Below are 14,808 nucleotides of genomic sequence, written 5' to 3' on the forward strand. Positions count from 1 at the left end.
CGTTTACGAAATTGTGCATGGGATAAACAAGGTGGCAAAGAAAGGACTGTTCTCCCTCTCTCACAATGCAAGAACTCTCAGGCATGATGAGCAGGAGGCTTAGGACAAAGAGCTAGGAGCAGGCCAGCTGCAGGTCGTGGTTAGGAGGGCCCAGGAGACGCGTTTGATTCCGCACTCCCCCACATGCAGCCAGCTGGGTGACCTTGGCCTACAGCACTGATAAAAACTGTTCTGACCGAGCAGGAATATCAGTTCTCTCAGCCTCACCTCCCTCACAGGGGGCCCAGTGAGGGGAGAGGAAAGGGAAGGCGATTGGAAGCCCCTTTAAGATTCCTTCTGTCAGTGATAGGCGGCCTATAAGAACAACTCTTCTGCTTCTTCAAAAGGAAGTCCTTCTTTACCCAAAGAGTGACAAAGTGTGGCACTCCCTGCGGCAGAAAGCGGTGGCAGTGACAAGCAGGGACAGCTGCAAGGGGGGAGAAACATCTGGAGTAGAGGCCCATTTCTGGCTCAGAGTCCGAGGGTCAAGATGGAACAGTCTGCCTGGGACAGAGATGCTCTGTCTCCTTGGCGCTTGGGGGGGGGGGAGCAACAGTGGGAGGGTTCCTGTGGGAGAGTTCTGGCTCTGCTGGTGGACCTCCTGATGGACCCTGGGCTTTGGCCACTGAATGACACAAGAGTGTTGGACTGGATGGGCCACTGGCCCGATCCAGCATGACTTCTCTTCTGTTCTGATGTCTGGGGCAGTGTGTGGGGGGGAGCAAAGACTCAGCGGGAAGAGTTCATCCTGCCAAGCCAAAAGCACGCCCACCTCCAACCTACCTTCACCACCTCCCTCTACTTCACTGGAGAGCTCCTTGCGAAGAGGCACTCAGTGGTGGTGGTGGGGGGGGGGCTGGAGCAGGAGACCCCATTTTGCCCCCCCCCCAGCTTGCTCCAGGGGTCTTGCTGAGGGGGCTCTCTCTTGGGACACTGGCATCTCATGCTGGATGTTGGAGGGAAGGCAGAGAATCATAGAATCATAGAGTTGGGTCATCTAGTCCAACCCCCTGCACCATGCAGGTCAACAACAACCCTATCACTGACAGTGTAACCTGCCACCCCCTTGAACCTTCACAGAATCAACCTCTCTGTCAGATGGCTATCCAGCCTCTGTTTAAAAATTTCCAAAGATGGAGAACCCACCACCTCCCGAGGAAGCCTGTTCCACTGAGAAACCACTCTAGCTATCAGGAACTTCTTCTGGATGTTTAGACGGAATTTCTTCAGAATTAATTTCATCCCATTCGTTCTGGTCAGTCCCTCCGGGGCAAGAGAGAACGACTCTGCTCCATCCTCTATATGGGAGCCTTTTAAATACTTGAAGATGGTTCTCAGATCCCCTCTCAGTCATCTCCTCTCCAAGCTAAACAGACCAAGCTCCCTCAAACTCTCCTCATACATCTTGGTCTCCAAACCCCTCACCATCTTTGTTGCCCTCCTCTGGACACGTTCCAGTTTATCTACATCCCTCTTCAACTGGGGTGTCCAAAATTGAACACAGGACTCCAAGCGAGGCCGAACCAGAGCAGAGTAAAGCAGTACCATCACCTCCCGGGATCTGGACACGATACAGCCCAAAATCCCATTTGCCTTTTTAGCCACTGAGTCACACTGCTGACTCATGTTCAATGTATGGTCTACCATGACTCTTGGATCCTTTTCACACATGCTACTGCCAAGACAAGTCTCCCCCATCCTATATTGGTGTATTTGGTTTTTCCTACCTAAATGCAGAACTTTACTTATGTCCCTATTGAACATTTTATTCAGTTTAGCCCCCTTCTCGAGCCTATCAAGATCATCCTGTATTCTGTTGCTGTCTTCAGTTGCGTTTGCTACCCCTCCCAGTTTAGTATCGTCTGCAAATTTAATTAGTATCCCCTCTAATCCCTCATCCAAATCATTTATAAGTATGTTGAACAACACAGGCCCCAGGACAGATCCCTGGGGAACTCCACTTGTCACTCTTTTCCAAGAAGACACTGAACCATTAACAAGTACCCTCTAGGTATGATCTGTCAGCCAGTTATCGATCCACCTGATAGAATCCATCGATCCATACCACATTTTACCAGCTTGTCAACAAGAATATCGTGTGGAACAGCAAGATCACAGAACCAGAGAGGGGGCTGGTGGGGAGGGAGACCACTGCTGTCCAGCAGATCTCCACATCTGGGAGGAGAGCCAGACCCCCCCTCTGTTGCCCCCCAAGCCAGGTTCTCTGGGTGTTGTCCTGCCTTGAGTCCAAGACCAGGACTTGAGCCCTGCCTGAGTCCAAGACCTGGACTTGAGCTCTATTGTGCCTAGAGAGGTGTCCACCCATAGCTGTGCTCCCTGAGGCACCTCTGGCCCTGGGGCTCTGCGAGCAGCCTCAAGTCTTGGACTGAAGCCGGGCTCTGGATCCAAGCCAGCACCCGCTATCTCTCCTGGAGCTGGGTGTGGAGCGTCAACAAGCTGCAGCTGCCCTGAGCAGATCAGACCCCCACCCTGCCCGGAGAGGGAGGCCTCCTCTAGATAAGGACCGGGGCAGCCACAGCAGCACCCGTGCAGCAAAATGCCCAGGGGCAAAGACAGGTGAGTGGGGCCCAGTGTGGGGTGACTTCTGGAGGCATGGCATGGGCATGGGAGGGGCAGGGGCAGGGGGTGGAGGAGACAGCGAGCTGGTCTGCCTGGGAGAGCTTGGCGGGGGCTGGAAGGACGGCTGCTCCGTGGTCAGCTGGGGACCTGGCACGACCTCTGGAGAACCCCCTCATTGCCCTTGGGAGGAGGGGCAGCCGGAGAGCTGGGCAGGACTCCCTCTCTCGCTCTCCTTTTTGGCCCCCAAGGAGCAGTTCTGTTTGGCAACCCCCCAGGTTGAAGGCTCCAGAGAGGGCTGGCCGTGCCTGGCCACTCCATACCCTGAGCTTCCTTGGGGGTCAGCCGCCCAAGCCAGGGACAGCCCAGCTTAGCTTCCAAGAACTGGTGATGCTGGGTGGGCCCTGGCCCCCCTTCGCCCCCCTCCTGCAGCAGCTACAATTCTTGGGGGCTTCTGTTTGTCTGGGAGGGCCTGGAAGCAACCAGAGCTGGGCTTGCCAAATCAGACACTCCTCTGGGGTCCCATGGCCAGAGCCCCTTCCTCCCACTTCTGTGCCGGGGAGGAGGGAGCCCCTTTTCAAGCTGTTTTCCCACCCCCGACCTCTTAGTTGCAGGTCCTGAGCTTCAGACCCTTCAGAGGACCCACAAACCGGGATGACAATGTAAAGAGGCGAGAACCAAACCATCCCTGGGTCTAGCACCTTCCAAATACCGTGACCTTTCAATACAGTCCCTCATATTGTGGTGACCCCCAAACTTAAAATTCTTCAAGTGTCCAGAAATAAAATCAAAACTGTCCAATGGTGTGAAGATCCATTGTTCATGATTATATAGAAACTAGGTTTTCTCCAAGATTTCTCAGTTCAGTTCTGTCCCACCAGGCCAATCTCACTCTTTTCCGCTGCTCCAGACTGACAAACGCTCTATCTTGATCTACCCCGCAAGGCTGTTGTGTGGATGGCGCCCCCTCCGGCCAAACTGTTTGCCCTGCCACAACCGGTGAAAGGGTCGTTCGACGCCCAAAGGGGTCCCGACTCCCAGGTTGAGAACACCTGTTATACCTGGAGTTTAGGCTTGTCCTGGCCTTGGGGATCCCGCAGAATGGCTCCTGTAACCAGCAGGGACAAGCCGTTCCAGAGGCAAGCCCATTTTGCAGTTGACCTTCCTCAGAGGTTGTTCTTCCTACTATGTTTTCCCACCCTCGACCTCTTAGTTGCAGATGCTGAGCTTTTCCTTAGAGCTGTCTTCCTGTCATTTATAACTCTGAGCTTCTATAGGGAGCCAGTTGGATCTGGTACAAAGCCCTCTGCTCTGAGCATCTCCCCTGAGGAGGATCAATTTGAAGCAGGCTCACACCTAGGATTGCTTCTGTTCAGCAGGGTCACCAAGGCCAACAGGACCTTCCTGAATTCAGGAAAGGGCCAGGATGGGAAGGGCGAGGGAGCCCCGAACTCCTGCTCCCCTCAGGTAGCTGTCTCCCTGGAATCAGGCCCACACATGCCGAACATCTGAAAGGCAAACTGGGAAATCCCTTTCACCTGGCCCCACCCGCTCTGGAGACCACGCAGCCACAGAGAGGGCCTTGGTTTCTGTTTCTAGCTCTTTGGCACACTTTGTTTAGGGCAGCTCTTAACCTTAAAGGGCACTTGTTCCAAGAAGTGCCCTGTGATTTATCAGGGGGACCGCCCTTTATACTGGGGCCCTGTACAGTGGTCCTCCCGCTGAGAGCCAGTTTGGTGTAGTGGTTAGGAGTGCGGACTTCTAATCTGGCATGCCGGGTTCGATTCTGTGCTCCCCCACATGCGACCAGCTGGGTGACTTTGGGCTCGCCACGGCACTGATAAAACTGTTCTGACCAAGCAGTGATATCAGGGCTCTCTCAGCCTCACCCACCCAACAGGGTGTCTGTTGTGGGGAGAGGAATGGGAAGGCGACTGTAAGCCGCTTTGAGCCTCCTTCGGGTAGGGAAAAGCGGCATATAAGAACCAACTCTTCTTCTTCTTCTGAGTGACCTTGGACTCACCACAGCACTGATAAAACTGTTCTGACCGAGCAGGAATCTCAGGGCTCTCTCAGCCCCACTCACCTCACTGGGGGTCTGTTGTGGGGAGAGGTAAGGGAAGGCGACTGTAAGCCGCTTTGAGACTCCTTCGGGTAGAGAAAAGAGGCATCTAAGAGCCAACTCCTTCTGAAGTTCCCTGGGGGGGGGCAGGGTGCTCTTAAATTGATTCTGAAATGCCAAATTCATTCCCTGAGAGAGGTAGGGAGCTCCTCCTCTCTCTCTCTGCAGCCAGAGCAATCACTAGTTAATTTTTCCTTTAGTTTTTAATATTATTGTGATTGCAAAAGTTCTGCAGGGCCCGTAAAAAGGAGCTCTTCATCGGGCTGACGGTGGCAGTCAAGGCCAGTAAAATGGTTCCCATCTCTATTCGGGTCAGATTGGCCTCCCTCTTGTACCGCGCCCCACCCAGGGGCCTGACTTCTATGCTTCTGGCCGAAATTTTGGAATTCCTTTAGAATGGTTTTAATGCAACTAAACGGTGTTATTGTGCCCACATTGTCCACCACCCTGAATCCACTTTGGCAGGAGGGCGGTTTACAAATTAAAACATAAATAAAAATCACAACAGGAAATAATAAAAGGAATGAGTGAGTGATTGCTTTAGCTGTGAAGAGAAATACCTGCAGTTAAAGTTCTCCTCCATCGAACAAGAGCTAACAAATAAAGATTACTGATTCGGTTCAGGGCTGCTGGGGCTGCTTGGGGGAAGAACAGGAACTGACTGAGCCAGCTCTGAAAAGGACCAGGCAAACCACAGAGAGCAGCAGGGGAAAAGGGAGCCTTTGCTGAATTTCAGGGCTGCAGGATTCTTTCAGGGAACATAATAATTTGATACAAGTGCTGTGTGGAGCTGCCTTTGAAATGCTCTGCCAAAGAATTCTGGGGCAGAAGCAACCTGGGTCTGACTTGCCAAGGGAACTCGGTGTCTCTGCAGGGCTGGTCATTTGCAGTGGCCCCCCTGAGGCCAAACTGCAGGAAGGGGAGGGTGAGAGGCCGGATGCCTGCCTAGGCAGGACAGACACTTGGGGGCTCGTGACATTTGGTGCTGTTCTGTTCAGCGTGACACAAACAAGGATGCAAAAGAATTCCCAATGGCTTTTGCTGTTCTCTTCTCCCAGCATGAAGCCCTGCCCAGGCCTTGCTCTCCTCCACCTCCTCCTCCTCCTCCTCTGGGGAACCGGGCACAGCCAGACGCCCTGCAGCAGCGTCCAGGAGTACGGCTGCCCCAGAGACAACCAGGATGTCTACACAAGTGCAAGAGATGTTACCGAGATTCCCAAGTCAGTTCCTCCCATCATTTCCGAAATGTTCTTCGTACAAACCAGCCTTCTCAGCATCCCGGCGGGGGCCTTCAGGAACATGCCTAACCTGGTGAAACTTCTGTTTATTGGGAACGCCATCCGCTCCATCGAGGTGGGCGCCTTTGACAACTTGGGGAAACTGGAGGAGATGGAGATTTCTGGGGCGCAGCTAGGCCACCTCCCGGGGGGTGTCTTCCGAAATCTCCCTGCTCTGCAGAGACTGACCCTGCGTGACAATCACATCACAGGGATTGGGAAGGGTCTTTTTGACGGTCTTCAGAGCCTGACAGACCTTTACCTTCATATCAATGAGATTCCTTCTCTCCCTGAAGGCATCTTTGATGGACTCCCCAGACTCACCACCCTGCATGTGGCCAAAAATAAGATTTCAGCTCTCCCAAAGGATGCCTTCAAGCACCTGACTCAGCTGAAAATTCTCCGGCTGTATGAAAACGAGATTTCCAGCCTCCCAGAGGGGAGTCTGGAGAACCAGCCGGGCTTGACGGAGCTCAACCTCCAGCAGAACAAGATCCAGCGCCTGCCTGCCAACCTGCTGAAGAGCCTCCCCAACCTGCAGAAGCTCTTCCTGAACGACAACAGGCTCCAGGCCCTCCCGGAAGAGGCCTTCTTCGGACTGAGCAAGCTGAAGCTGCTGAGCTTGGCTTCCAACCGGATCCACGGGCTCCCCAGCAAGGTGTTTGGCCCAATGCCTCTACTCAAGGAGCTGGACCTGAGTGGGAACAGCCTGCAGACGTTGCCCACAGGGGTCTTTGCCAACCTCACGGCCATCACTAAGCTCACCTTGTCCCGGAACCGGCTGGCGAGTTTGCCCGAAGGGGCCCTCCTGGGGCTTGACCGACTTGAGCAACTCAGTCTGGAGACGAACAACCTCTCCTCTCTGGGCAGCCTGCAGAATTCTTCCCTCCCCAAACTAAAGGTCTTCAGGGCCTCCAATAACCAACTGGGGAGCATCCCGGAGGGTCTGTTTGACTCCTGGAGGAAACTGGCCTCCGTGGACCTGGGCGGGAATCCCTGGAGGTGTGACTGCCATCTCCTCTACCTCCATCGCTGGATGAGGAGCCCCCCGCCCAACGTGCGGGATGCCCACAGGGTTTTGTGTGCGAGCCCTGAGGACCTGGCTGGGAGGGAGGTTCGGGGGCTGGCTGAAGATCAGCTCCTCTGCCCAACAACCCCCCCTCTCTATCTCACCTTGGCAGCCCCCTCAGTCGCAGGATCCCTTACGACTCCCGGTGTCCCCTCCACAATCTACAAGACTCCAGCCCCAGCCTCTGCTACCACGGCCGCCACTGATGAGAGATCCTCCACCATTCCACCGCCCACAACCACCCTCAAGACCACCCTTGAAATCACCTCCACTCCGCAAATCACTGGTGCCACCACGCCCCCCAAAACCACGCCCACCACCACCATTCCACCACCCACGACCACCCTCAAGACCACCCTTGAAATCACCCCCACTCCACAAATCACTGGTGCCACCACGCCCCCCAAAACCACGCCCACCACCACCATTCCACCGCCCACGACCACCCTCAAGACCACCCTTGAAATCACCCCCACTCCACAAATCACTGGTGCCACCACGCCCCCCAAAACCACGCCCACCACCACCATTCCACCGCCCACGACCACCCTCAAGACCACCCTTGAAATCACCCCCACTACACAAATCACTGGTGCCACCACGCCCCCCAAAACCACGCCCACCACCACCATTCCACCGCCCACGACCACCCTCAAGACCACCCTTGAAATCACCCCCACTCCGCAAATCACTGGTGCCACCACGCCCTCCGAAACCACGCCCACCGCCACCATTCCACCGCCCACGACCACCCTCAAGACCACCCTTGAAATCACCCCCACTCCGCAAATCACTGGTGCCACCACGCCCTCCGAAACCACGCCCACCGCCACCATTCCACCGCCCACGACCACCCTCAAGACCACCCTTGAAATCACCCCCACTCCGCAAATCACTGGTGCCACCACGCCCTCCGAAACCACGCCCACCGCCATCATTCCTCCGCTCACGACCACCCTCATGGGAGCCCACAAAATCACAGCCACCCCCCAAGTCAGCACTGCCAGCAAGAGCCAAACTGCAGCCCCTGGAACCATGCCAGTGAGAAGTCCCATGCCCTTGCCCGGAACCACCCCGGTCTCTGCAGTTGGGGTCAGGTCTGTCTCAACCCCTCCAACTGGCCCTTCAGCAAGGACATCCACAGCCACTCCTGAGGTAGCCACCTGCACCCACAAACCACCGGCCACGTCACCTGGGACCACCACACCGCTGGCCTGGGAGGCATCCTCCGTGTGGGTGGGGGCTGTCCCAGCAACTGGGCAGATGTGTTGGCCTCCTGCCAGCCCCACCGAGGAAGGCCGTTCGGGCCGCTCGATGGCAGAACCGGCCACGGAAGAAGCAGGCACCTTCTCCTCCAGGGCAGCCCCACAGTCCGCCTGGGTTGTGACCCAGCCCCAGACTCCCCTTGCAGCTGTGTACCCAACCACCCCTCGGCCTGTGACCCGTTGCTCGTCTGGCACAGCTCTGGCCTCTGCCGGCCCGCCACGGATGCTGCCCCCAAACTCTCGGACCTCTGCCTTCACATCCCTACTCCACACCTGGGGCTACTCGTTGAGCCCCGCTCACCGGCATTGCCCCCTCTTCCTCACCCTGTACCTCTCCATGCTGCTGGTGGGACTGGGCTGCACGGTCGCCTGGGCCAGGTTTCTGCACGGCTTGTGCAGCATCCCGCCCCTGCAAGGCCTGCCCTCCGTGCCCATTAAGCTGAAGAGCATCCAGCCCAGGGAGGAGACGCTTTGAGCAGACGCGGCCAGAGTGAGAGAAGAGGGGCAGCATGGGGGGGGGGTGTGTGCAGTGGCCTCCTGCCCATCGCTCTCTGGCATTGGGCGTTCTGGCCCGCAAGAGCTGTGGTTTGCCCTCCCCCGATTGTCCTTCCCCTGCTGCCTGTCCTCCAAGGCAGCCTCCTCAGGAGGCAAAAGACCACGGGGGCAGGGGGGGGCTCGCAGAAGGAAAATGCAGGAGGGGTCTCCCCGTGAGGAGGGCCGCAAATGCAAGATTTACCCTGCCGCATCTGCAAGCAGGAATCCACTTGCGTTTTACCCCTCCCCCAAGGTGGCCAGATTTTAACATTGGTAAAGTGGGACACCATTGACCGGGGGGGGGGGGGTACTTGATTAAAAATTTGGTCTATATGGAGCAACAAAAAGTTTCATAGAATGCATAGAATGCAAAAATAGTATTGTAATATATATATTTTTAAAATTTCAACATAAGTACAATTTTCCAGGTACCCCCACATGTCCCTCCAAAAGTGGGACAATCTGGTCACCTTATCCTCCCCGCGGAAACTGTGGATTGCGATTTTGTCAATGAAAGGCCTTCTGGCCGGCAGCCGCCAGGGAGCGCCAGAGAGCAGGTTTGCGAGCCCATGTCTACTCCGACAAGGGGATAGAAATGAGTCCTCCTGGCCCCTCTCTGGTGGAAGGAGCTCCCTGCAGAGATCAGGGATTTGCCTGAACTCCCACAGTTCCGCAGGGCCTGCAAGAGGGAGCTCCTCCGCCAGGCATTTGCCTGAGACTGACCACAGGTCCCCCCTCAGACATCCCCTCCATGGCCGGAAGCAGCCTGACCTCTCTAGGGGGTTCAGCTACGTTTCTGTTCTTGTTATGTTGTTATTGTTGGGAATCACTGAAGTTGTGTTGTTTAGAACTACTGTTGGGTTGTTATTGTTGTATTTGACTATGTTGTTGACTCGTTCCATGTATCCTCCTATGATGTTGTATGTAAACCGCCCTGAGCCACATGGAAGGGCGGTATAGAAATCAAATAGACAGATCCCACTTGCCGAATCCAGTCGGTCTAAAGTGAAACTGACCAATAGCGAGCACTGGTGGGAAGATCTAGTGGGGGGCTGGTTGGGGTCGGCTGTGGGCTTCTTTGGTTCTTGTAGCACCACTCTGTGGTCACAATGAAGAGCTTGAATCCCTTCCAGTGTCCCCCTGGACCCTCAGTTTTAACACCTTAGACCGGCAGGCGGCCCCTCGCTCCCAGCCAAGAGCCCCTTCTGCCTGCCTTCCCCCCTGCAGGGCCCACGGCCGGCCGGGGTCGCTTGGAGAGATGCATCCTGCTGGCACACGGGCTGCGTTTACAGGGCCAGTTCACGGGTGGAGGTGACATGAGAACACCCAGGTGTGACCCAGAGGCTGCCAGTGAACAGGATGGGTGCTGGACGTCAAGCAGGGAAGCAGAAGGCCCAAGACTGACAAGGCAGCGGGAAGGTCTGCTGCTTAAATCTGGGCCTGGGGCCCCTTGGGGATTCTGACTCGGCTCCCAGGGACCCCTGGCTGGGCATCCCTGCTCTTGCCAGTTGCCCGCGTCACATGTCCCCCGGGGCCTTCCTGATTTTGCCGGGGTCAAAATGCTGTGCTCCCAGCCCCACAGAAGCAGCACGTGGGGAAGGAGGCTGCTGGCTCGGCCACAGCTGTGGGACTCTGGCCAGACACGCAGCTCCTGGGCAAAGGCGCCCTGGTGGAGTTTGCACGTGTGCCGTGTTTGGGAGCATTTGGCTTTCTTCTCTGCCTGTGCCTGGGCTGCAGATGGCCACGCTGCCTCGGAAGAAGGCCGGGAGCCGGCTGACTTGGGAGCTGAAGCCCAGCCATTCCCTGGCCCGGGAACCTGCGCTGGGGAAAGAGAGGGGGAGCTGCTGGCACTGCTCCAGAGCTTCTGGCCCAAGGCCCAGCTTCACGCACCGCACACAAGCCCTGCCATGTGGTTCTGATCTATCCTTGCGTGGGTGGGTGGGTGTGGGGGGGGGCGCACTGTATAGCCACCCGGTTGCAGCCCAGGGTGTGGGAAGCTGGAAGGAGCTTGACCCCCTCCCCAGCTGTTCCTCAGTGCTATCTCTTGGATGGCTGCCTCCCTCCCTCCCTCCCTCCCTCCCGGAGGGCCGCAGTATCTACCCCCCCCCGACCGGCAGAGGAGCCAAGAGGATCCTGGGCCAGGTGACCACCTGCACCCTGAGTTGGGCCGGGAGCACAAGGGCAGCCCCTGGAGAGGCTGCCTGTTGGGTGTTGTTGTGGCTGCTGCGGACACGCTCCACCCAGCACGTGCCCATGAGTGAGCTGCGGCCTTCTCTGGCCTAGATTTGAGGAGGGACCCACGGAGGGGCATGGCCTCTGAGAGCTGGGGCCCTGCAGTGGGAGGGGAGACCCTCTGCTCCCCCCACCGGGGAGCCATCAGCAGGAGAGGGCCAGGCCACGTTCTAGCCCCTCCTCTGCCACACAAGCTCAAGCACCTCACAGGGTGGTTGTGAGGATTGAGCAGAGAAGGAGAGATTGCTGCTGGGGAGAATGTGGGGGGCAAATAAAGAAAACTAGCCCCCCCCCTGCTTCCAGGCCCAGCCTCTTTGGAGCTGGTCTGTGGTGTTCATGTTCAGGCCAAGCCCCGGGGTGGGGTGGGGGAGCTCCTGCAGGCATCCTGCCCCTCTCCTGGGCCCGTCCACGCACATCCCACCCCAAAAGCTCTTGGGCCAACTTCTGAGTCAGGGGAGAAGGGGACAAGCCCTCTTGGGCTCGCCAACAGGAAGCCGAGGGTCAGAGTCAATGGCCGTCCTCACCATGGAGGGATGTCAGCAGCCCTCCCCCCCCCTTCATTGGGACTGGTGCATTTCAACTCCTTCGTAAATGATCTGGAATTGAGGCTGAGCAAAGTTTGCATATGACTCTACTTCTAACTCGCTTTGTTCCACAACGGGGACTCAAAGCAGCTCCTGTCCTTCTCTCTGCCATTTACCCTCACAACAACCCTGTGAGGTAGGCTAGTCCGAGACCATGTGACTGGCCCCAGGTCAGGGAGCAACAGGGCAAGAGCTGGGATCCAAGTTCAGCACTCAGCCGTCATACGGGTTTGCGTGCTGACCAGTCGCAAGCAGCAGGGAGGGGCTGGTCAGTAATCCCTTCCCGATCCGTTAGGCTGCCCCTGACCCCTGCCCCTTTGGGCCGCTGCCAGTTGTTGCCCTTGCCCGAGTCACCCTCCAGGGCGATCAGGTATCCCCCAGACTGCTGACAAATGTGGCTGAGGGTAATCCCTCCAGCACGGTGCTTGGGCCTCCTTTCCGCATGGGAAGGGGTGAGGCTGACCTTGCGGGACTTGGCCGAAGGGGAAAGAGGGACGCCTGGCAGGGAGACGCTGGGAACCTCTCTCTTGCTGCTTGCTAGCCAGGCATCCTGGCACATCCCCCATCATGCCTGGGGAGGCAGACTAGGACACCCCCAGGGCATGGGCCATGCTCTGTGGGGGAAAGCAGCTTTCTCCCTCGGGATGTGAATCAATAGGGACTCTGCTCAAGCGTTTCAGAGGGCTGAGCAATGAGGCCGGCCACAAGGAAGGCCCTTTGTTGGCTGGGGACAATTAGGAACTCCCCTGAGCCCCAGGAGCAGCCCTTCTTTTCCAGGGCGGCCCCCGGGCACCACGAGGGACAATGGCGGGAGAGGAGAGACACTGCGGCCCCCCCCCCTCGGGCTTTGTCTCCCTTTGGACCTGCTCCGAGGGGCAGCCCTGTGGCGTAGGGGACCGGGCAGCGCAGAAATGTGACCTTGATTGACTCCGCTGCTTTCTGGCTGGAGCCCTGTTTTGGTGTTTGTGTGTGTGTGTGTTTGTGGAGGAATCCTAAGCCAGAAGGAAATCCACACCATGCCTTTTATTAGGACCAGCCAAACAGACCCGAAGCACAGAGTGAGGCCGGAAGCCAGAAGCCTCTGGGCAGGGCCGGGAGGCCAAACATGGCGGAGGGGCACGGCTGCTGTCCTGCCTCTGCTTCCCTGGCCTTCCACCCAGTGCAAAGAGGGGTGTCCTTCTGGTGGGAACCAGTGTGGCTCTTCAGTCAGGAGAGCACATGTGTGCATGGCCCTGCTCTTCCTGGTCAAGGGGCCCGGGCTGGCCAGAACAGGCCTGGTGGTGTTGCCACCCGCTGACCTCCAGGGACCGAGGCCTGGGCTGACCAGCCAGTGCCGGCCATGCTGCAAACAAGAGAATCTTCACCATGGAAGGAATTGCTTGTGCAGGGATTTGTTGCAAGGATAAAGGGAGAGGTTTTTTTTCACATCTCATGGGACAGCATAGTTAAATTAACCAGCTAGAGAAGGAGGACATTTCATTCAATTAACAGAATGTTTTCCAAGCTATGTGTAGGTCAATTCTTTGGTAGCAGAAAATCCGGCTCCTTGCAGCCATTTAGCGGATTGCATAATTCATCATCCATTTATCGAAACCAGAGGCATGCAGAACTGTTTCCACGCCCCCCCAATGGCCCCTGTTTGGCCCTTCCCCGCCCTGCCTCTTCCCCTCTCAAGGTCACCTCGGAGTTCCTCGCGTGGCCCTGATTCTTCCGCCAGGCAGACGTGTTGCGGCCTAGAATGCTTCTCGGGTAGGCAGAGACAAGCCCCCCCCCACCCCAGGAGGGATGCACATGTGAGTGGGGACCGATTTGTATGAAGGGGGGGGGGGCTTCTGCATTGACAGATCAAGTGGCTCTCCTGGGGGGAGGTTAAGGGCCGGGGGCAGGCCTTTCTTTGAGGTGCTCCGTGGAGCCATGTCTGCAGCCCCCGGCCTTAATCAAGTTATCCCCAGGGGCAGTCGTCTGGGCCCGGCCGCTCTTGTCAAGAAGGAAAAAGGGCCGACAAATTCCTAGCAGCGGGACGTGGGAGCTCTCCTGCATGGCAGGATGAAAAGGCCCCGTCCCCTTTGCCTGGTCTGGCGGCTCTTTCCTGCAGGGAGAGAATCCCCCGCTGCTCTCCTGATTTGCTTCTGGCTCTCCGGCAGCCGTTCGGCCACTTCCCACAAGAGCCAGATGGATTTGTCCTTCAGGCCCTGGAGAAGGCATGCCCCTTCCACTGCACAGGAGCAAGCCAGGGCAGGCCCCGGACTGGAGGCTCTCCTCCGTGCAGAGAAGGCAACCAGAAGAGCTGGCTCCCTCCCAGGCCTGCAGCACGCACTGCGTCCCCCATGGCCTGGAGGGTTCTTTCAGCTTCTCCACTTGGCCCCACAGGAGCCTTGCTGTGATGCTGGACCTTTGGCCTGCACAGGCTGGACTCTGCCCCACAGGCATCCCCCAGGGGATGTCCAAGGGGGGAGATTTGGGGGCTCAGGCACTCTGGCCAGCCTGTAAGGCCATCTCCCTCCTTCACGCTGCATTTACAGCTGGATGTATTCTCCTCCAGCCTGTACTTCTTCTTGGCTGAGACTTAAGGCAGGCTGCAAAATCTAAAACCAGGGCAAGGCATCCAATGAGCACGCAAAGGACAAGGAACGCAAAGGAACAAAAGGGAGCTCCTCCGCCAGGCATTTGGTTGAGGTTGACCAAACCACCACTTCCAGTTGGCCCTCAAGCCCCCCCCCACCCTCTACGACCGACATTAATCGGTTGCCCACAGGGTCCAGTAAGAGTTGAGCTGAGGCTCTTACGCTTTCTATTTTATGTATCGTTGTTATTATCATGTTAAATTATTATTGTTAATATATTACTGCTGTTACTGTTACCTGTTACCATGTGTTAATTGTATCCTCCCTGTTTTCTGCAAACTGCCCTGAGCCCTCGGGGAGGGCAGTATATGAAGATAATAATAAAATAAATAAATAAATAAAGGTTTATGGCAACAGAGACAAAAAACATAAACACCCAGCAGACTAAAATTAAGACAAAGTTTTATAAAAGCAGAAATCAAGGCCGCCAGATGAATTGAAAAAACAGGCTAACAACCGATCAGGACGGGGAGCCAAGTTTGCCG

The 14,808-nt window shown here is 56.7% G+C and overlaps 1 protein-coding gene across 3 annotated transcripts; it reads left to right on the forward strand.

Annotated features, from left to right (window-relative positions):
- The first annotated feature begins 2,481 nt into the window (after window positions 1–2,481).
- Window positions 2,482–14,559, forward strand: LOC143842785 (uncharacterized). Of its 3 annotated transcripts, XM_077347966.1 has the most exons (3): window positions 2,551–2,616; window positions 3,225–3,286; window positions 5,797–14,559. In XM_077347966.1, exon 3 carries the CDS (start codon window positions 5,798–5,800, stop codon window positions 8,822–8,824), a length of 3,027 nt encoding a protein of 1,008 aa, XP_077204081.1. In that variant the 5' UTR covers window positions 2,551–2,616; window positions 3,225–3,286; window position 5,797; the 3' UTR covers window positions 8,825–14,559. The 3 variants fall into 3 exon arrangements, with proteins under 3 accessions (XP_077204079.1, XP_077204081.1, XP_077204080.1); XM_077347964.1 differs by lacking the exon at window positions 3,225–3,286 and having other exon boundaries at window positions 2,482–2,616; XM_077347965.1 differs by lacking the exon at window positions 2,551–2,616 and having other exon boundaries at window positions 2,716–3,286.
- Window positions 14,560–14,808: the final 249 nt, after the last annotated feature.

Source organism: Paroedura picta, chromosome 8, assembly GCF_049243985.1.
Source record: "Paroedura picta isolate Pp20150507F chromosome 8, Ppicta_v3.0, whole genome shotgun sequence".
NCBI lineage: Eukaryota > Metazoa > Chordata > Lepidosauria > Squamata > Gekkonidae > Paroedura > Paroedura picta.